Source organism: Achroia grisella, unplaced genomic scaffold, assembly GCF_030625045.1.
Source record: "Achroia grisella isolate CSIRO2021 unplaced genomic scaffold, CSIRO_AGI_Agris_v1 utg474, whole genome shotgun sequence".
Taxonomy (NCBI): Eukaryota; Metazoa; Arthropoda; class Insecta; order Lepidoptera; family Pyralidae; genus Achroia; species Achroia grisella.
The window spans coordinates 873,628-896,577 of record NW_026712878.1 but is presented as its reverse complement, the minus strand read 5'-3'; the positions used below and the strand labels follow the sequence as shown (position 1 = coordinate 896,577).

Sequence of the window (22,950 nt, the reverse complement as noted above, 5' to 3'; positions counted from 1 at the left end):
TAGTGTCTTGTGAGCTTATTTATATATCTAATATTTTCTTTTATACTTTCTATTTGAGTATTTATTATTTTTCACATATATTTCTTATATACAGTTATGTTTATTCCCACACAACACATAATATTTGATTCAACATATAATTTTTCAGTCCGCACATAATATGTTTTTCTTATTTGAGGTCGTACAAAAGGCTCACTACTAGTTACACTAAACATTTCGTATCATTTACAAAAACGAAAATTAAAAATAACAGAACTGTAAGTATCAGAATTGTTTACTTACCATTCAGTCTATCCTTAACAACTTGGTGTGCAAACGCCGCTGCTGCTGCTTGCCTCATAGGATCTAATGCTACACCCCACGCACCTAATGCTCCTAAAGCTCTATGTGCCGGCACTCTTACAACCCCTGGATTAGTAGAAAATCCATATCCACCTCCTAAACCCAACCCCGGTCTCAACAATAAACCAGAATTAGGATAAAGACCGGGATTGTGTGAAAAATTTAATGGTAAACTTGTATTGTCTTTTGCATCATCTTTAGCACTTTCCGATTCAGTGTCCTGATCACTTCGGTCGTCACTCTCTCTAGAATTTCGTCGTTTGTCTATGTCTTCAAATTGTTTTCCTAATAACCGTGATATACTGAAGGGTAAATTTACTCTAGGTTGTGTGTCAGTCATGTGGTCATTTGGAGAATCATGGTATCTATCATGATAGCTGTGTTCCGAATCTCTATCATCTGAACCTATGCTTCTGTCACAATGGCCCGATAGTCTACTATCTGAGTCCACGTTTATTTCTTCTTGGTCATCATCTGAATGCACTGATGACATTTTGTTAGTTATTAAAACTTTTCAATAACACTGGCACTCAATAGTTATCTTCACTGTAACATTTAATGGTTGCCATTAATTATTAAAAAAACACTCTAGTATTTTTTTTTGTTTACTTGAATTCAAATTCAGAACAAATAAGTCATTCGAACTCGTGATTCTTATTAGAAAAAGCTCCGTTTGGCGCGCTACGCTCAACCGCCCGCAGCCGAGTCGTTACACACAATATCAGGCGAAACGAGCCAATCAGCCGCACCCCCACTGCTTTTCGAATTTCGAACACGATAGTTTGACCGCACAAACGACTCAACTATGCCCGTTGAGTGGAACAGTTTCCAACAAAAGCTTAATACGATTTCCAAACATAAAAACTCGTTTGGACTTACTAACTTAAACAGAACGGTTTACTCCGTCCCTTTCGCAGCATGTCTCGCTTCAATTGAGTTCCCCCCGACCTTACCAATCCGTTCTATTTTGACTCTTATGTTACAATATCATAATGTATCTTTTCATTAAATTTATGAAGGCAGTTGGCACATTTTGACTGCTTTTGTAACTATGAAAACATTGCTAAGATTACATGTAAAAAAGAGACAAACATACTCGATGGCTTATATGATCATTTATGTTAGAAAGAAATGACTATACGTTTATCAGAGGGCGGGACCTTTTGTCTTGTAACGCGTCGTTTAAATCCAGTTATGGTCTGACAAATGGTGTACATATTAAGGGGGGCAATGTTAGGAAACTATTTTTGAATCTTTTAAGACAGTTAAATTATTTACGTTCGGCGGTCGACTGGGCTCCTCCGTAGTAGACAATGCACTTTATAATAAAATAGATCCCAAGTTTCATGTTATGGCCATAGATAAGTGGGGATAATATATTGTTGAAGATAGCTACTTTATAGTATTGAGTGTGACAGCTGGAGTGGTAAAGGGTGTTAGATTATGGTTTGTACGATAAAAGATCCAGAGAATGGCGATTGGCTTTACAATAATGGTCGAACGCAAATAGAACCTCAAATGGAATTGATTTCCATAAAAGCCTATACCATCTTGACACAGTCATATGATCAGATATCTCCTTGTAACTACCATATTAAAAAAAATATTTTGGGGCGAATAATAAATGGCAATTTTTTTAGGTAAAATATATAGGAAGATGAACATCTTTGATTTAATACCATGACAATATTAGACCTTCAATACTCAATATTTATTGCATTCCATAATATTACAATGAAAGATGTTATAAAACCATAAAATAGGTTAGTACTAGAATTTTGTTATATCGTAATTAATATAGGGACAACTCTATACACGAACACAAGAATATTACTTCTGGTGTTCCTCTAGGCTCTTCGCTTGGACCTCTATTATTTATAAGTAATTAATAGTATGCACTATTATTCTAACAATATTACAATTATTAGTAAACTAATAAGTTCAGATAATTTCAATGATTTATATGATGTTTATGAGTGATTTTTTTTTGTCCTAAACACAATCAAATATTGTGTGCTCACTATGTGTAAATACAATGCGGTTCAGTAATTACTGTTTACCTATAAAATATTTTATACCGCTGATGATCTTTTTTAACTGTAGTATACATATGTAACCTCAAATAACTATTTTCCTACTAAAATAATAGTTTTGCGTAATAATTATGTACTCCAACTGAGATACTTAATTTTATGCGAAAATAGTGTTCCTACTTAATGGTAACTGATATAATTATTTAGATACGTTTTTTTATAAATGCATATAATATAGATAGAAAACACCCATATCAATACAAATAATATTCATAAATAGAAATGTTTTCATAGTGTAGGAACCCACGACTATCGGAAGTAAAACGGTGTGATAAACCGTTAAACCACCGAGGCCATCGAAATAATAGTAATAGACATTTATTCAGCGTTACATCAGTATCATTAGGGTTTACAATACTTTTTTATACTATAGGTATTATCTTTTACGTCATTAGTTAGTACCTCTGTCGTTACAAGTAGGACATTGGTAACGATAGAGTTACTACTTTGTTAGTTGACTATGTAAAACATTATAATCAACATAGGCATGATTGCGAGGAGGCTGGACTGTGCTGTGTTTATTTAAAATTTTAATTTAATTAATTATATTTGTGTACCTAATTTGTGTCTGCGATTGTGAAGTATGTTTTATGAAGAAAACTGTAATATTAACAAATTTACCAAACTAGCCTGAAAAATAATAAATATTTAATTATTGTTATTACAAGGTATACCTACCTACCATAACAAGAAGTGTAGGTATAATTTACGAAATAAAATAAATTAAATATTTTATTATCTCCTTAGTATGAAATTTGAGTATAAGCTGTAATATACTTGTAGATATGACTTCAAGGATATTACAACTTTATGTCTCAAATAAGATCACTTTATGGGTGATATTGAACCAATAAGAATATTTATTTCATTTTTAGTGGTAGGAATTTATAATATTATACTCAAATTTCATACTAAGGAGCTTAACTAATGTTTATTAAAGTTAATTCTAAGTCAGTATCTTAAACTTTTACATGGGTACGTGCATATTGTACGTGCAAGTATATTCTACACTCAGAATGCAGGAGATAAAAGATAACAGTTCTATTTTTTACAAATAATTAATAAAACCTAAATATATAATAATAATAACCCTGGACAATAACTAATAGCGAGTTTCAAACAAATTCTGGTTTGTATCTAGAACCCATATAACTAATAGATATTTTATATTATTTGATGACGGATGCAAACCATCATTCTCATTAATACAAATATTGCACCGCGTGAGGAATTGAACTCCCGAGCTGTAGTAGTAAAGCAGTGTATTAAACCGCTAGACCGCCGGGGCTGTTATTGGTACCTACTTGCTGCTAACTTCAGTTAAATTTCCTTCCCATAAACACGAACCGGGAGCAAAATTCACACAGTCGACTCGTGAATTCGTGATCACTTAGCCACATTGATAAATATGATAATTAACCCAATGCTGAGTGGTTGTCTACAGTACAGTACATTGGAGCCTTAAGTTTAAATCGGTTTTAATACGCAATGGAAGTTTTAATAAGACCTTCAAATTTGCTGAAGTCCATGCAATAAAAATAAACAAATATTACGAACTAATAAACGAAAAATATATGGTTAATTTATATGCAATCGGAGTGGGAGCGAGAGGAATACCAGCAAAATCACTCAATAATAATCTAAAAGATCTTGGCCTGTATATATAGATACTAGAACGTGTATATATATAACGTTATAAGTAGATATAAGGTCACATATCCCGGGAATAGCTCAGAGTTAGAGCCCTCTCGGCCATACAATGAACCCGGCACCCGCACGGTGAATCCATAGATTGCTGAGAAGTTGGTCTCAACCAATATTAATATATGTAAAGTCAACAAACTAAACTTTATCGGTCACAAAAATATATCAATACTCAATTAAAAAAAATAACCACAGATCCTGACAATAAAATTTTGGAGAACACATTATCAAATACATAAAAAAAAACCATAAAAATCAGTGTAGTATCTACTAATGAACATGTGTAACAAAATGTACAATGGAAATAAAAACGCCGTTTTTTTAGAATTGGTTGTAAACTCATATCGAACAAATTTTATGTGCAAAATCCTATATTTTATATAGCAATATTATTATTACGCTTTAAAAGCTTTTACATTATCTGTCAGATTGGGCTATAATATGTCCTTTTATAATTTAAAATCCTAAAGTAACTTTTATCAATGTAATTAAAAATTAAAATTATTGATCATTTTGGCAATTTAACAACACGTTAATTGGAGCAGTATCGGTATTGCTGTAATTTGGTAGCACATAACTGTTTATGCCTATATTGCGAACAATGGGGAAAGATCGATCTTTCTTTTCATTACTGCAGTAACGAGCTGATTGGAACTGAAACAAAAGTGATGATGTACCTAATATCGTTAGAAACCTTTTTCTAACTTCATTTTATAACATTTTGAAGAAGTTGCGACCATTTGGGTTTATACTGTCGTATAATAATATTATGTCATCCCTTATTAGCATTATGGAATCAATATGAAAAAAGAAATATTTGAATATTTATACTGCTACAGATATTTTAAGGTCTAATTCTAAAATCCATTGTTCTATAATTTATATTGTCTATAATAATATTTTCATATTAATTAGTTTATAAATATAAGTATTTCTTCTCTTAAAATGTTTAATACTAAGTATTCGGGTTATTTAGCTAAAAAAAGATACCTATCTATTATTAGCAGAGTAATCAAAAATATTTTCTTTTTTATGCAATTGGAGTGATATACAAGCTGAATAGCTACCTAATCGTAAGTGGCAATCATTGCCTATGTACATGAACAACACCACGATCATCACGTCATCGTATGTCACTCCTGGTGTCCTCCATGTGTTGTATGGAAACTAGAAGTGTGTAAAGATAAACGAATAGATATAGTTTAAAATACAAGATCGAAAAAAGTTCATCACATACCTGTCATTAATAGGTAATTACTTTCTTCATAAACTATTTAGATGACACTGCCAACATTTTCTTTGAAGTCGGTTAAAAAGATTTATTAGTCATCATTCTAGACAATCTAACTTAAATAATATATAGACAAAGAAAAACATTGAAGCCTCGGCAAATTGAGTTTATCTCTTTTGGGGAAATTTATCACAGTTAGTCTTGATTGAATCAAAAAGTTTATAATTTCTACGTAACAGTTTCAAAACTTTCATTATCTATTCTAAATGTTAGTATAAAGAGTGAAAGAGAGAGCGGATTTTGTTATGGGTAAGTACTTACTATCGAAACTCCTCAACTATGGTACCGATCTTAGAAATTATTTTACTCTTTGAAATGACTATACATACATATATACTATATAACTCTGGTATCATGTTACTTTTCTATTTACTGTTTTTCTTGTTATGATTCTTCAACATACAAAATAAAGAGTTTATTATTGTTATGTATAAAGGAAGAAATAAAGAAGTAATTACAACAAAAGGAAAGGAAAGAGGAAGAAGGGAACACAAAGACAGCTACAGCAAGGAAATTGAAAATAAAATTGGAGTCGTGTCGTATTATCAAAAGAAAATGATGGTAGATCGAAGAACATGGCAAGAGCTCTACCTGTCGTAAGAGGGTAGCTTTTAAATTATGGATGAATGATTATATATGCATTCATAATTTAAATCATTCGTTCATTTAATTCAAGTCATATTTGAAAGACTCAGAAAAAAAACATGTTTTTCATAAAATGGTAGCTATGATCATATGGTTCAATTGGAGGGTTGAGATTCATAGTTGGACACGGTAAATAGCGGTTATAGGCTTCCAGGGTATTTTTTATTATCGTTATAATTTCTTTATAAACACGATTTCATGGGTTCGCTAATGGAAACATAACTGAAACCAAAATCAGTGTAAAAGTGGAAAAAATTTTATTCACAGTATAAAAATATTCCAGTAATTCGACTTGACGGTCGAGAATTGAGAGATGCTAATGGACGAAAGGGTGTATTGACCAGACAAGTAAACATTTCCAACAACCGGGCGTTAGTTTGACAGCGTTTTCTGCAACATTAATGAGTTTTGTTTGACTCACTGTGCTATTTTTCACATTGTGGTAGTCGATACAACCGACTCTAAATACCTATCTACCGAGTCGGTATTTATATTTTACTAGCATTAGTAAATAAATATAGTATTGTCTCTACGTAATTAATTAATAAATCTCGTATGATGTGAGTGTGATTTATAATAACATTATTAGAAAATATTTGTAGATAATAATTCCACTAAAAATGTATCTAATCTGTACAAATAAATAAAGTGTGTTTGTAATTTCAAATTAACAGATTTTCATTAAATGCATATGAAAGTATAAAGGTAGAAATTTTATTGATTTTAATAAAAAATAAATTCCACGATTCCTTTTATAATATTTTATATAGGTACGCTATATGAAATCGAACTAAGGTATAAAGTTTGTCACAGGTATATTATATAAGAAGACATTATAAAATATAAATTTCAATATACAAACGTAAAATCAATAACAATAGTGTAATATTTCTGAATACTTTATAAATGAAAATATTAATTCAAACGCAAATCATTAATATACGTGACGCCATCTAGTGTCGAGTAGCAAAGTTTTAAAGCGCCATCTATTAAACTTTAAAGATACGATACAGTTTGTTTTATTAACAAAAAGCACACTTAAGCATCCGCCGCGTACACGTACAGCTTACAACAGGAATTTGTACGAAATGCTTATGAAATGGAAATGTTTATCTATGAATATTATGCCCATATACACATTTTTTACCCACGTCGCTCTGAAACCATGTATGCTGGAGATTTATAGTTTTGTAAAATTGATGGAAAGAACTGGAATCGAATGCGTAGTCGAATGTTTCGCACTCCAACAACGATGCTCGTAATCAGTCTGAATTACAGAACAAATAAATATTAGGTAATCGTGCTAAAGACCGATTACAAGGAAAATGGTGAGAGGTTTTGTTTTCAAAGTCAGATTCAATTTTCAATTCATGATTCTCATCAATTAGTAAATTTCAGGTAGATATTCCGAATTAGACATTGTTCGAACCCAACTAGTAAGCTTCCTAAGCTGTGTTGGTTGAAGCGTATGGGTAAGTTGGTTAATATGACTCAAATTACAGAATACAGAGCCATCCTGGAGCTTCGCTGTGACAACAAATGTGGTGTAACACGGATATCTATCACATGACGCACTGTGCCATCTATAGATTCAGTACCTACTCATTAATAAAGAGGCTTGACACAATTTTTCTAATTATGAAATACGGCTATATTTGATTAAAATTAAGTAGAATATATTCAGAATAGAAGCAATCACATTTCAACGAAGCATGATATTAATAGTTCCTACCCACATACAGATGCAAAATGTAATTTATTTACTCTGTTATCGTAGACTTGCAGTATGTTAATTAATTCGTTTTTACATCTGTTATTCTGTTTAATAACTACCAGAGCAGGTTCGTTTTATAATTTTTAAATTAACATATAATCATCATCTGCTTCTTCCTTATCCCATTTATTTGTGATCGGCGTAATATGTTTTTTCTTCCATTCATCCCTGTTCGCAATCATCTCGTTATTATCGCATAAGATTACATTAAAAATGATTGTTTTTTTACTATAAAAATAATATTGGAAAGATTTGTCTGAACTTAAATGTTTTAAAAGAGAAAATAATAAAATTATAGAATACCAACCTTATTTTTTTTAATCTATGTATGTAACTAAAGTTCTAATATTGGATTTTTGTCTTCTTATTACCCTTCATAACATATATTTAGGTTCGTAGTTGTACAATTAAGTTATGTACATATATTAAAAATAAGTGGTACCCGTAAATATCCGTAAACACCTACCTACCAAACTTAAACGTCCGTTTATGCATTTAGATGAATGTGAGTACAACAGAACAAGCAGCCAAGGACTTTTATATTTTACTAACCGCAAACCACGTAGTTCGCCGTATGAGTTGTATTGTTTGGGTTAATCTAGAATATGATCTGCCATATTTATGTACCTATTTTGAATCCGTTCAATATTACACCATTCACAAAAAACAAAACAATTTACACACATTACACATCTTCATTATTGAATACCCAATTATATTATTAAAATAGTTACTCGCCCCGGCTTCGCACGGGAGCACATATATAGTATTATATACATATAGTATAAACCTTCCTCTTGAATCACTCAATCTATTAAACCGCATTAAAATCCGAAAATTTCCGAAAAATCCGACTGACAGCGTCTTTGTTTAGTGTACTATGCAATGATAATTAATTGTTTAATATAATTTTAGTACCTTTATCAAGAGTAGAAATACCACCAAGTAACGAACTATTACCAAATACAAGGAGAATATTACGAGGGCATGAAGTCGGCGATAGACGACCTTACATGGTAAAGAATAAGTGTTAGGTACAATCAAATCAAAAAGCTGATCTATACCTACATAGTAAGATTATAATGATATAAATTTCAGTGTCTAAGAAGGTTACGTTTACTATTTTACCTGTTTCTCCATAACAATAAAAATATTAGCTTTCTATTCATCTGCATATAAAATTTATGTGTATCAAATATTATTATTCAACGCCAGCGGAATTTTCTTAAAAAAGGAAACAAAGTTCTTGCTTCACTTGCAGAAACCGTTTTTATTTAAATAATATAAAATTTGAAGGTATACCTAAGACCAGCTGCAACAGCTGACCCTCAGATAACAGAAACGAGCTGGCTGTGCAGTGGAGTCATAATTCACGAGCGGTATGTTCTGACTTCTGCAGCCTGCATCGAGGACGTAAAGCAATTCTACGTCATATCGGGAACACATCGGTAAATATGGATATACCTATAACGACCTTTAAATTATAGCTTATTAGCTTGATAGTAAAATATGTTTTTTTATTATTATTATTGTTATATTATTTTATTAACACAACAACAATCATAACAAAATATATTTATAATTAAGCGCTTTTAAGGTTGACAACTCAAACCCCAACTATATTCCTATTTAGCGTCCCTATAAGTTAACTTTATTAGGGGTAGGTATATGAAATATTTAAAATACGACATCTTTAATATGTTTTTAAATTATATATAAATATATTTTGTAGATGGATCCCAGCTGGAAGTACTAACGACTGTATTAAATATGGTGCGAAAAAAGCAGTATGGAAATGCGTACCGAAAAGTAAGTCTGAAACGGTCTATACACTCCACTAAAATCAGGCGCAATATCTGAGCATTGGTGGGGAGCGTCCTGTTGACGGATCATAATTGCTATTCGGTCTACAATTTCAGTAGTACAAGGCTAGCCCCCCTGCAACGTAAAATTTCTACTTAGCAAAATGTGGGGCATTTCAAATGTTGTATTTAATACCTGAATTTTTTTTATTGTAGTCTGATATTACAGTGGTATATGTATTATTAGTTTCCGTTGTTATTGTATTTTACATCGCCTCGGTGGTCTAGCGGTTTAGCACACCACTTTACTTCCGTTGGTCGCGGGTTCGATTTGTCTTCACACGGTACAAACATTTGTATTACTATGTATGAATGTTTGTATTAGTCTGAGCGTTTTCTACGTATATTTTGCATGTAATTAGATACATACAAAATAAGTATTTATTATATATCAGTTATTTAGTATACATACAAGCTCTGCTTAGCATGGATGGCGTTGTGTAATTTGTCGAGTGTTATTATTATTGTATTTGATAATTGTTTATATTATAAATGCGACAGCGAGCCTGTCTGTCTGTTATCTATCCACAAAAAAAATTAAGAGATCTTAAGATTTAATGTGAAGATAGATTGATCACAAAGACGTACATATCTTACCTTTTAACATGAAAAAGTAGAGGTCGTGAGTACAAACAGTGTTGATTTATTACTCAATTTCAGGTTATGTGTTCGATGGTCATGAATTCGATAACATACGTTGGATGGCAAATGATATAGCTGTAGTGAAAGTTGAAGATGACTTCAACTTCAAACGGCGAGTCCGCGGCTGCGACTTCATCCCCGCGAAGGTTGCCTTCAACAATCAAAGCGAGGAATTGGAGAAGCCTGGCAGAGTGGGTAACATCGCTGGTTGGGGTTCCACGGATAAATTCGGTGATATCAGCGGGGTATTAATTTTTTTTATCTACAAAATTATATTATAAGAAATGTTTTAAATATTGTTTGTAAAGGATAAACTATAATAGACATAACAAGATATTTCTTCATGTAGCATTCTATTTTTTAATAAATGACAATGATAACAGTCTCTGCAACAGCCAATGAAGGATGATTGGATGAGAGTCAAGTTAGCCATCGTGGCGAATTAACCAAGATTTAACCACTATCGTTTCTAGGAAGATCGCGTGAACGACCTCATATGGCATACTATTTTTATATAATTAGCAACTAGATTCAATTGCTAACATCTCCTTCCCCTAAAAAGTTGAATTATTGGGCACTAGCATTAGCAAAAAACTAATAATATAAATAAGAAAACAATCAAGAGATAGTTTAGTTTTTATTCTGCTCACCCAGAGAGTTACAATTGATCATTATAAAATTAAACAGAATATTTCAGGTAAAAGAGAGAACTGCAATTAATTCACCGGCTCTACTAGAGTCTGATGTCATCCTGATATCAAAGAAGAACTGTAAGAAGAGATGGGACGAGCGCTATCATTACATCATTGATGGGAGCATGATATGTACCAAAGACGGAATGGATACGGATGCTATGAGTACTATTTGCAGAGTTAGTATTTATAATATACTCCTTGATGGTTTAGCGGATTAGAACAACGCCTTACTTCTGATGGTCGCAGATTCGATTTCTTGGTTTCGCCCGTAGCCTAATTTAAAAGAAATGCTGACACTTATAACTATTAGGTATTCCATTTCCCATTAGCATATCTTTTATATTTTTTTCTTTACAATCATAGCAGATTTCTGATACCCATGAAATTACTCAAAAGTGGCTGTAAAATGAAAAGAAAATTTTTCAAATTCGACCGGTAGTCGTTCAAAGATTAACTCAATTAAACAAACATATACTGTAACTTTCTGTATTTATTAGGCAGTAGATTTATCTTTTTTCATATCTTTACCTGAGACGTTGTTTACCTGTGTTTACAGTTTAAGAATTTTAATACTTATTTCAACACTATGTCTTAGGAAAATGAAGTGAATTGCAAAGAACTGGTGTATTCTGATGAGGAAGAAGATGGTCCATCACGACGAATGATGATTAAACCGGATCAGATGATGATTCATGACGGCGCTCATTATAACGACACGAGAAGAGCTAAGACATTATCCGGTGGATTCTGTGAGGTATTGCATTTTATGTATAAATGTATTTCTAACATTATTTTAACTGATTAAAACAAACTGTAAATGTCAACTATATAAGATCTAAGTTTCTAAGAGAGATGGAAAGCATAGATTTTTATATAAGTAATGAAGATTTTTATTAGCCTATGAGCACCGTAGAGGTGGAATGTACCATACATTGCTAACACCGGGGCTCCCACTAATAGGAACTTCAAGCAAGATACTATCTACATATTCGTCCATTTTATATTAAATGTTCATAGTATTTTTGATACAGAATGACCACGGCGGTCCTCTTCTCATCGGACAAGGCAAGAGTGCTGTGGTAGTAGGCATCATATCAGCCTGTCTAACGAGGGAAATAACAAATCAGTGCTATGGTCCGTATCTCTATACCAGCGTGTGGAAGAATAGACATCTGATCGACTGTGCTATAAACAAGGATATGCAGTATGTTTTTATAATATAGTGTAATTCTAAACTACAAAATAACGAATGAACTACAAGATAACGAAGAAAAGACTGACAAATTGAGGGGAGAAACGGCTGTCACAAAGTAAAGTGATATTGTTGTGCTGTTAATGTATATACTCATAGGTTGCCACTTATCCTCAAGTGGACTATGCTTCAACTTGCATATTATCCCTATAAATGTAAATGGTAGTATAGATTATGTTTCATTTTATGTTTATTTTCCAGATCGACATGCAAAAGATTGTTGAGGGCAAAGAAGACGCAAATGAGCGAAACTGAATACAATTGGGAAAAACATGACATCAGGTATATCATTATATATAGGTATATCAGGTATATATTATAAGATACCTATTTATTAATAGGTATATAACATATTAATAAATAGGTATCTTTAATTCAAGATCTTTAAAAATTTGTCCACGTACGGCGAAGATATAAAAAAATAAATTGAATGAAGCATCTTTAATGTTTTAAAAGTCAGTTAATTTCTAACATGAGAGAAATTAATCTACTGAAAGGAGGGAAGGAATTATTAGTACCTAATGAGGGCTACTAACCGTATTGCTATCTTTATACCTACTCTTAATTGTTCGACCTTCACGAAGTTTCCAGTATGTATGTAACCATAGCTATCGTGGTTAATTCATGGGGAATGTAACTATAGACTGACTCGCATTACTTCAATTATGCATACAAAACACGCAAACACATATAAATATTATTAGTTTCTTTTCAAGTGTATAGCGTTAATGTTATGTTACTTTTCAACATGTTCGCATGATATATTCTTGGTGCTGTTTATGTTCTTATAGTATAATTATAGGGTTAGGTTGCCACTTTAAATCAGATACCCGTCAGCTCATATACCATTGTAGTTACAAAAACAATTGTTTTCAGCCTATCAACAGCTAAGAATATAGCATCGAGCTCGAGAAATATTTTACACCACAATAATCGCATATCATCAACAAATCAAGAGCATGGGCATCACTAAAAACAGGCTATCCGGGCATTTAGATACAACAAAGTTTGATATTAAAGATATTTTTTATTAAATAAATATAATGTGTTTTTATTTCTCTCTAAACACATTTTGATGGAATGTTTCACACAAATATGTTTACAGTATAGTTTTTATTTAGTTACTGGTCACTTTAATGAAATTTACTTTTTTATATACTTTAATGCTGTTCGGTGTAGCTGGCATTTATAACTTCTCCGGACGAAAATGAGGACAGACACTTAAGACCCGTGGGTAGACTTATGCAGTGACTTTAGGTCACCTAAATTTTAAACTCAAAACATTGTTAGGAATTCTAACCTTGGCACAGCTGCAAGTTCGATACCGAATTGGAATAGGATAAGAAATCGTAGGCAGGGGAAAAGTCAGACTGTGTGTGTGAAATGAATTAAACAACGGTTAAAAAATGATAAATACTTGTAATGTCAGTACAAATAATACTATAATATATATGGACAATTGTAAAATTGTAAAAAAAGACATTTAAAATTATACGAGTTAACAACATCACTTATTGTTTTGCTATACTTATTGTTTAATAATAATGATAACTTTATTTTGCATCCAATATTTACAATTTATTTATTTCCTGGTACCTAAACTAAACTAATTAGAGACTTGTTGTTTTTAATGTGATAATTTTGGACCTAACTATACACGTTTTACCGAACTCTTATTCAACTTTCATTCGATGTTCCTTGATTTAAAAAAAAATGTGATTGCGATATGTTTCCTTTATCTTTAATTGTATCGAGTATTGCTTATAAAATGTTTTAATATAGGATAATATCTATCTCTATACTAAATATATGAATTAATCCATTGATGATTGAATAGCAAAACAAACTTTCATGTTTATTAATTAACTATATTTTCATTGAACTGGTTAAAAAAATAATTTAAAAAATCTCATACAGATCACACATAAATATATGTCTTATTCTGATATTGACCCTTCAAATTTTTTTAAAGAATATTGGTTTCATTAGAATTTATTCTGAATTTCGATTTCGATCCTTTCGATAACATTGTACACAAATTATAAGTAGGTATTATTTACATCTAAAAAAACATATTTTAATTAAAATAAATCTTGTGCATGCATTATCTATATGAAAACAGGTATTGAAATACTCCTAACAAAATCAATGGTTACACTTCATTATACCGTGAAATTTATGACTAGTTACAATGTAAGGTTTTAATTAAATTTTACGCTCTCAGCACAGAGAACGTGTGTAAACATGAATACTGTATTTTGTAAATATATTCATTATATTTTATTGTTTATAATTGTTATATTTCAAGGTAAAGATTTATATTTATTGTTAGTAAATGTCGTCTTGGACTAGTTAACCTATAGACTATCCCGCAAGGTTATGAGTTTGAATACGAAAACGGTGTTTTTTCCGAGTAGGGTATTTTCTTAAGGATCGACACATGACACCACTGATGTTTCAGACATCCATAGGCTACTCTACTGTAGGAAAACGTTCACTATCAGATGGGCATTATCCATATCAATATCCTTCATTGCCACCTACATAGTATGAAAAAAATAATTTTGTATCAATTTGTAAATATATTCCTATCTTTCTGGTGTTCAATACATATGTAACAAACCAAAATTAGCCTAGAGATGTCGGTAGGTCTGTTTTCTGTCTCCACATTGGTTTCAAATATATTCTACAAAATGCAGAAATGTTATGTTTACCACAACGTCGGCGTAGACTGTCGACAATGCCTTTAGTGGACCCATCTGGGATAATGATATTTAAGATATATTATTTAAAGAAATAGATGAAATAACAATTTTTATACTTGAAACACTTGATAAAATATATATGTACAAATACATATTTTAAGTATTTCACCGATGGTTTAATTTCAGATACAAAAGCAATAGATGTTGCAACAACAGTAACACCAAAAATACAAGACATTTTACATAACACAAATGCTACTGAATTACAACACTTGCTCAATAATTCTCGCAGGATAATTTATGGCACCGAAGCTGGTCCAAATAGACCGTATATGGTATGAAATAATCATAGGGTGATGACTACATTTTAATGTTAACACCGAAGCACGCTTTATAACAATGGTCTGCAGTACGTATTTGATACGTTATATCCCCAATTTCCCTCCCATTACATGTGTAATTATTTTACTAGGTGGCAGCAAGTAGACCGAAATTTTGGCAACGACTTTATAAGAAAAAACACCTAAGACCTATAACAAATGAAGTTTCATTTGTTTTGCTTTTATTTCACTGAAATAGCAAACGACCAAACAATCCACATGATGATAATTGGTACCGTCGCTTGTATACATGACTGCATCACGTCATCACGTTAACTAGTGACGTTTATGATACCACTCATGCGTTGCACTTCCGGAGGACTTTCAAACCATGACTAGAAGTAAATATGTTATACCTTCACATCCTGTCAGTTTAATGTCTTAGCTCATCCGTAGGTATATAGATAATAATAATAACCCGGTATAATTTACACAACACCATCTAGTCCCAAGCTAAGCAGAGTTTGTATTATGGGTACCAGAAAACTGGTATAAATACTTACTTTTTTTTGTAAATACCTACATAATATGCATCAAATACAGAAAACACCTAGACCAATACAAACAATCATACTCATGAATACAAATGCTTGTAGTGTGCGAGGAATCGAATCTGCGATCATCGGAACGTAAGGCTATCATAGAACGTAAGGTGTGCTAGACTAGAAGACCGTCGAGACCGTTAATATTAAAAATAGTTCAGAATTGGATTTAAGATACATTCAAATTAAGAATGTTTTCGTAAAGCGTATCACAATTCCAGGTATATTTAAAACTACCGCCAAACAATCCCAAATATAAGGACTACCGCCGGTGGTTATGCGGTGGGGTTATTGTCCATGAAGAGTACATTCTTACATCGGCCGCCTGTATCGAGGATGCCAAGCATTTCTATGTGGTATCTGGAACTTCAGTGTAACTGTTTTTCTTATTGTATTTGATATACTACTAACTTTTACCCGCGGCTTTACCCGCATAACTTCCTTACTGTCTGCTAGATGGCGCTGAAGTAACAAAATGTGGATATTTTATTTTTTTGTTTTTCATCATTTTTTTAATATAAAGTATCCTATGTTCATTCTAATACTTCCAAAAGTAAGAAAGAAAAAAAATTGGAAAGATGCATTAGTTGATCTCTTGAGGTAAGGCGATCCTTTTTACTTACGGAGATGATATTAACGCCACCTGTTAGCATCAACGAAGTGTTTTGGTAAAAACATTACTCTACATATCTTTTCGTGTAAGTCAATCCGTAATGGTACAGATAAGAATAATTGGTAATGGTAATTGGTATGGTAAAAACGAATATTAAGTTACATATTCGTTTTTAAATCCAAGATGATTTCTTAGGTGAAAATTTAAATAAAGGTAAACGTAATAATGAAGCTTCATTCATCTTAAAATTTAAGTCTTACTAGTGTAACATACGTAACTGCATCAGCAGTAAAAACTTGTACTCGTACATTGAAAGTCTTCGGAATAATGTCTATTTTTTCTTAGAAGAATCATCTTGTACACTTTTTCCTTTTACTATTATAAAAATGAAAGGTTTTATATTTTGTTAGTAATTTATAAACTCTAAAATATTATTTTAGAGTTAAAATTAAAATTAATTATTTCATCGAATTTGGTACTATTTCATACACAAAAAGCTACATATATTTATAATATCAATACATTAAACAGGTTTTCCTTTATATGTTATATATATATAAACATGGGAAAATACGTTTTTTCCACTAGCTGCAGTGTATTTGTGTTTACATTTGCGCTTAATTTATTAAAATACATTTATATTAAACATCAATTATTTAAATTAACTAAAGACTAGAAAGAAAAGCTTACGTTACGTACAATGTCTCATGTGTTTCATGCAAGCAGCACCGCAAAATACAACTAGTAATTAAAGAAAGATATTGCGTCTGATCATTAGGTTGATATAATTTTACTTTTGCAGTCATGATGAACGTAATGACCGTTTTTCTAACGCTTGTTTTAAAAATGGTGCCAAGAAAGCCATTTGGAAATGTATTCCTAGAAGTAAGACTACTTTACTACTAATATATACATCTATATATTATATGCATTTACTATTTCAATTTAATGTATAAATTGTAACTAGAATTTAGAATAATTTCATTTAATGACATTGATAATTTTTATTTAAGCTTGGTCACATTTGAATTCTCGAGAAGGATACTTTTATAAAAAATTGAATATTATGAATTACTCACTTATATTTAAGGAAAGTACGGATTACATAGTTAATTATAGGTCTTTACCTACTTGTAATAATACAAGTATAATTAATTACTTACTTATGTATTATGTAAAAATCAATAAGTAAGTGTGTCTGATGTAAAGAGTTGAGAGTTTATTAATGAGATGTATAATTTTGTTTGGTATTTCATTGTATTACATACAATTTCCAAATAAAAGAGAAAAGGAACTGAAATAGATACAAATCGATCGATCCACAACATTGACCATATTGAAAACGGTATATATTAAAATAATTAAAAATATTATCTATTAAATCGGAAGCTTCGACAAGATTAAATAATGATTTAGTATCAGAAAAGCAGTGGATTTATTATTGAAAATATGGAACTGAAAGGCGCTCTCAATGCTAATAGCATTCTGTCACTCAATGACGTCAATGAAAGAAACTGCAATAATAAAAAAAATATTTTATTACAGATTATGTCTTCGATGGCCACGAAAACGATAATCTAAGATGGATGAACAATGATATTGCAGTCGTTAAAGTGGAAGAAGAGTTTGATTTTACAAGGAAAATTAGAGGCTGCGATTTTATACCGCGTCCTATATGTTATAATAATCAAAGTAGTTCTTTAGAATCACCTGGAACAGTCGCTTCCATTGCTGGATGGGGGAGTACTGATAAGTATAATGATGTAAGTACCTACAACTCTCCTAACCTAAAAATATTAAAATTATAAACCTAAAAGTTTGTGTGGTTGGTTGATCGAACGCACTAATCTCAGGATCTATAGAAAGAAATAGTGTTAGATGGCCTAGGATTTATGAAGGCCATGTAAAATTATCAATATGATTAATATATAACGCAGATGGAGATCCACGGATTAGCTACTGATATATAATAAAAATAATAAGACGGCAATAAATTTACATAAATTCAGAAAAAAAACCTATTAAGTACAAGTTGAATGATTTGATAATCATCTAATGTAAAAAAGAAAAAATGTCTGATTTTTCTTTGTGACAAATAAACTCAAAGAAAACTCTCATATACATCTCTCTCTCTCATGAAAGCAACATTGGTAAGACGTGTGGAATCCATAATGTATCGTATAGATTATCTCTGAGTAGTTTCCTTTTGTTATGGACGTATCTATATTAAATTTGTTCTCAATCGAGGTATTTTGTATATACCTGATTTATAACAAACAAATTAAACTGTCTTTCAGATGTCAGTACAAAAACAAGAGCTTCTAGAAACTTCAGTTCAAATTATATCGAAAAACCGATGCAAAAGGAGATGGGGTCGCCGATACCACAATATTATTGATAACTATATGATTTGTTCTAAGGATTTAGTTCCTGATCTCAGTGAGATATGTCAGGTACGGTTCCTATTTATATTATATAAATAGGAAATAAAATAACTATAATAAATGAAGAAAATGTATAAAATTATATCAAAACGTAACTTCTAAATATTTAAACAAAACAGAATATTTAAACCTTTAAACCTTCATACAAAGCCTATAGAGACCCCCTTATTCTTAAAGACTGCAGAACCTACAAATGTATTTTTTATAACAGTATATATCATATATTGTATTCCATAACACTGTAGTTATTTTTATTAGTAACAACAAAAGGAAAGTAGCAAATAAAATTGCAACAAATATACAGATTACACCTAAAATAAATTACATGCAGTACAATATAAATCGGTACAAAGATAACCATATTAATTATGCCATACAGGAAAAATATGCCGACTGTACTGATGTAATGTATTCAGGAGAATCGGGAGAAGAATTAAGGAAGGTCTTGAATCCAAATCAACTAAAATTGCATTCTGCATATCATAATGAAGATGGGAGACGACAAGAGATATCTCGTAGTGGAGGATTCTGTGAAGTTGGTATTTCTTCAATGTATACAAATGTAATTTAGAATACTTTACAGAATATTCGTAATTTCTTCTTAACAATTTTGGAGATCTTTTTAGAAATGTAGAACTCAATCTGAACAACAAGAACTAATAGTTATATGTACATAAGAATATAACTACTAATTGTATATATATACACGTACAGCTACTGAAACAAATATATACATATGATAATTTTTCTATAAGTTTTGAATTTTTAATGTGAACATTGAAAGCTATGCAAAACTAATAATTTATTATTATTGCAACTTATAGTCATAATTATTCATTAAGTATTGGATAAAATGGTATCGCAGTTTATTGCACGATATCTTATTTATTTCGTTTATCTTTAGTTTCTTTCTCAGTAAATACTCGATATGGCTTACACTACAGAATATAGTTCCATCACAAAACAATTACATATGGAAGTGTATATTTTCATATTAGCCATATCTTCCGATGTAACTCTCAACAGAATGACCATGGGGGCCCTCTCGTCTACGGTACCGGACCCAACTCTGTCGTAATCGGCATCATCTCAGCATGTCTCGTCAAGGAGAGGACCAATAAGTGTTATGGACCTTTCTTGTATACAAGCGTTTATAAGAATAGAGTACTCATCAACTGTGCCATATACAAGGATCTCGCGTAAGGCTTTTTTATTTCTACTCAGACCTTTAACAGAACTTTCATCCTTTCTTTGCAGAACAAAATTTAAAATTATACATTTGAAATAGATTTTACATTAGTAGTATGATTTGAAAAATATTTTAAGTAAATGTTGCTTTAACTTTAACGGTCTTATTACAAAAAATCTGTTAAAACTCGGACGAAACGTGGTCTAAATGGTCGTGGTTTAAACCATTCCTAAAGTTAATACTAGGAATAAGCCTAACATTATTACGAATCCAGATCTAACAGAGGACTACTTAGTACTACAGTTAAATCGTTCATTATGTATTCCATACAGAAATCAGTCACTCATGTCTGTCACCGTACAATTACGTTCCATTTTACCAGAAAACTGAAAAGATCAAAAATAATATTAGTTCAAAGAAAAATGTATAAACTAAAAATAAATTTATTTCTATTTATCTATGTCTGCATTATAACTATTTCATTAATATATAATATTTATTAATGTACTATTAGGCTGAAAATCAGTTTTAAATTACAAGTAGGAGTCCTATACGGAGAAAAGGAACGGCGAGATATTTTTATTGGATCGTTCGAATGATGACTATTTCAAAGTCAAATGAGTAAAAAAATTAACGTCTTTTATATGTTTTTATTGTCGTAAAATTTGCTTTAAATATTTTTAGTTAATATATTTTTAATTTAGTTAAAATATTTTTCCAAAAACTAAAACTAACAATAGAATTTTTAAAATGGAGTTTGTATTTTTGCATTTAGACCACTGTTAAACTAGGGGCATCGCAGGTCTAACTTTAGACCATAGACGAATCACGATTTAGAGATAAACTTCATTTTGTAATAAGGAATGCATTGGTGAATGGTTTATTACTAGTGCTAAACCAGATTTATCTTTTTGTAATAAGGCCGCAAGTGTTAAAGGAATCATTGCAATTAATTGCTTGCTGTTTAACTCATGTTTGATGGTATTAATTTAAAAAAAAAAATATTCGTTAATGCTTTATCCAGGAATTTATTTATTAAAACATTATGTTTCAGTGCAGATTGCGATAAGCTTTTTAGATCTAGCATCACGCATACTGAAGTTGAGATGAGTTGGATGGACCATCCTGATGGGTAAGAATACATATAGTTACTCAGTTTGTAGTTTTATTGGGTGTAAAATGTTTGAAATCTTAGGACAGAGGAAGATGATTCTTAGTAATGTCGACGGATAACATGCAATGTCCCATTCATTGCTAGCAATGTACCATGATACGTTGACCTCTACGGTGTTTCCCTTAGAAACCATCGTGATAAATTTCTGGTGTATTTGCCAACTGACCAAGACTGATACTAAGGCAACGTAAACCGGTGGCTGCGTCAATAAAAATAAAAAAACTGTAACGATAATAATATGTACTCGCTTTTTTATGATTTTGATTACAGGCCTGGTAAAAATGAATTAAAAAAGATGAGAAGAAATGAAATAGATAAAATGAAACCAAGTGATGAAACTGCTACTAATACTACGGCAGGGAAAACTGACAATGTAGACAAGGCTGAACAACATAGAGGTGTTATTGTTAGAACAAGTAACGATCCAGAAGACAAACAGAAGATAGCAGTGAATGCTACTACATAGAAAACATAAATGTTTCAATAAATAATTAACAATTCATGTTTATTATTGATTTTATTTCATATTTCTTACAGAATTTTATACTGTTATGTGATCTAGCTGTTTTACACAGTCTTATCTTAGATTTGCTTTATCCATGCTTTTAATGCAAATGTTTGTATTCATCAGTACTAGTAAAATACTAAGTCTATTGCTTACTATTATCTATAAGTATATAGTAAGTATTTACATAATATACATTGATGATACAAATACAAAAATAAATATACATATTTAAATAATTCTATCAGTTATTTATTGTCCATAGTGCAAATTGTACTTAGTATGGGTCTGGATAGCCTAGGATTAAGTATAGTTTTAGGTCTAAATAAAATGGAATACAACAAAAAATGCAGTTACGTTCTTTGTCGTGGGTGAATAAGAAAAATCCCGTTTTTTATTTCTAGTCAGTTCAATCTCCAAATGAAAGTTCCTGGAAACCGTCACGATGGGCTAGTTGATTTGACTTTATGCTCATATTATCATAGTCCCCTAGTACACCCGCCAGTTTTTTGTAGTACCTACATATTATTATTTTTTTTGTTTGGTAGAAATTGTTGTAAAAATATAAAACTAAAGGTATATTTAAGTAGATTATGTAACTTAAGTCTCGGTAGACTTACAACGGTAGAGAGACTCTTACTTCAGGTATCGAGCAGTTTGTTTTGTACCTATGTAAACTGTATTTCGGTTGAGTGAGATTACAGTATAAGAGATACTCAGTCCTTCGGAATAGCAATACATGAGAGGTATCACGGGCGTTACTTGAATAAATATTATGAGTTAGAAAGTGAATGGTCTGTATGACTGTTTGTCTTTGATTAAACGAATAGTTACAACATTTGAAGTGATATTTAATGATGATGAGCACCGGCTGTATTATATATGTAAAAAGCCGACGAAGTCGTGGGTAACAGTTAGTATCTATAAATTATATTATTTTTCCTCTAATTTAAAGTAAATTTGTAATGTATATTTTTTTTAATATATAACAACGGACAGTAAAGGTATTTCTAGATAATACCATTAAATGAGATGACACCAAATTGGCAATAAATAAAAACATTTAAATAAGAACATATTTTTTTATCAGGCAGAGTT

The 22,950-nt window shown here is 31.1% G+C and overlaps 3 protein-coding genes across 3 annotated transcripts in view; 2 read left to right on the top strand and 1 right to left on the bottom strand.

The window, feature by feature from the left end:
• LOC131845518 (T-cell leukemia homeobox protein 2) overlaps positions 1 to 1,121 on the bottom strand; it is a 30,355-nt gene extending 29,234 nt beyond the window's left edge. Inside the window, exon 1 of the mRNA XM_059194589.1 lies at positions 283 to 1,121. Coding sequence (XP_059050572.1) covers positions 283 to 835 — 553 coding nt within the window. The 5' untranslated portion in view covers positions 836 to 1,121. The remainder of the gene's footprint in view (positions 1 to 282) is intronic.
• A 6,422-nt stretch (positions 1,122 to 7,543) lies between these two features.
• LOC131845436 (uncharacterized) lies at positions 7,544 to 13,273 on the top strand. Its single transcript, XM_059194501.1, has 10 exons — positions 7,544 to 7,547; positions 8,765 to 8,865; positions 9,146 to 9,297; positions 9,582 to 9,658; positions 10,372 to 10,598; positions 11,060 to 11,224; positions 11,644 to 11,802; positions 12,080 to 12,252; positions 12,502 to 12,582; positions 13,177 to 13,273. The coding sequence occupies exons 1-10, from the start codon at positions 7,544 to 7,546 to the stop codon at positions 13,271 to 13,273; spliced, it is 1,236 nt and encodes a 411-aa protein (XP_059050484.1).
• A 1,139-nt stretch (positions 13,274 to 14,412) lies between these two features.
• LOC131845435 (uncharacterized) lies at positions 14,413 to 21,813 on the top strand. The gene is made up of 10 exons (XM_059194500.1): positions 14,413 to 14,422; positions 15,192 to 15,340; positions 16,149 to 16,300; positions 17,343 to 17,425; positions 18,086 to 18,303; positions 18,838 to 18,993; positions 19,364 to 19,519; positions 20,011 to 20,183; positions 21,228 to 21,305; positions 21,618 to 21,813. The coding sequence occupies exons 1-10, from the start codon at positions 14,413 to 14,415 to the stop codon at positions 21,811 to 21,813; spliced, it is 1,371 nt and encodes a 456-aa protein (XP_059050483.1).
• Positions 21,814 to 22,950: the final 1,137 nt, after the last annotated feature.

Excerpts from the sequence above, each read along its gene's own strand:
- LOC131845436 (XM_059194501.1), top strand. Across the intron at positions 10,599-11,059 it reads AATTCGGTGATATCAGCGGG|AGAACTGCAATTAATTCACC; the intron begins GTATTAATTTTT and ends CAGGTAAAAGAG. Across the intron at positions 12,583-13,176 it reads TGGGAAAAACATGACATCAG|CCTATCAACAGCTAAGAATA; the intron begins GTATATCATTAT and ends AATTGTTTTCAG.
- LOC131845435 (XM_059194500.1), top strand. Across the intron at positions 15,341-16,148 it reads GTCCAAATAGACCGTATATG|GTATATTTAAAACTACCGCC; the intron begins GTATGAAATAAT and ends TCACAATTCCAG. Across the intron at positions 21,306-21,617 it reads TGGATGGACCATCCTGATGG|GCCTGGTAAAAATGAATTAA; the intron begins GTAAGAATACAT and ends TTTTGATTACAG.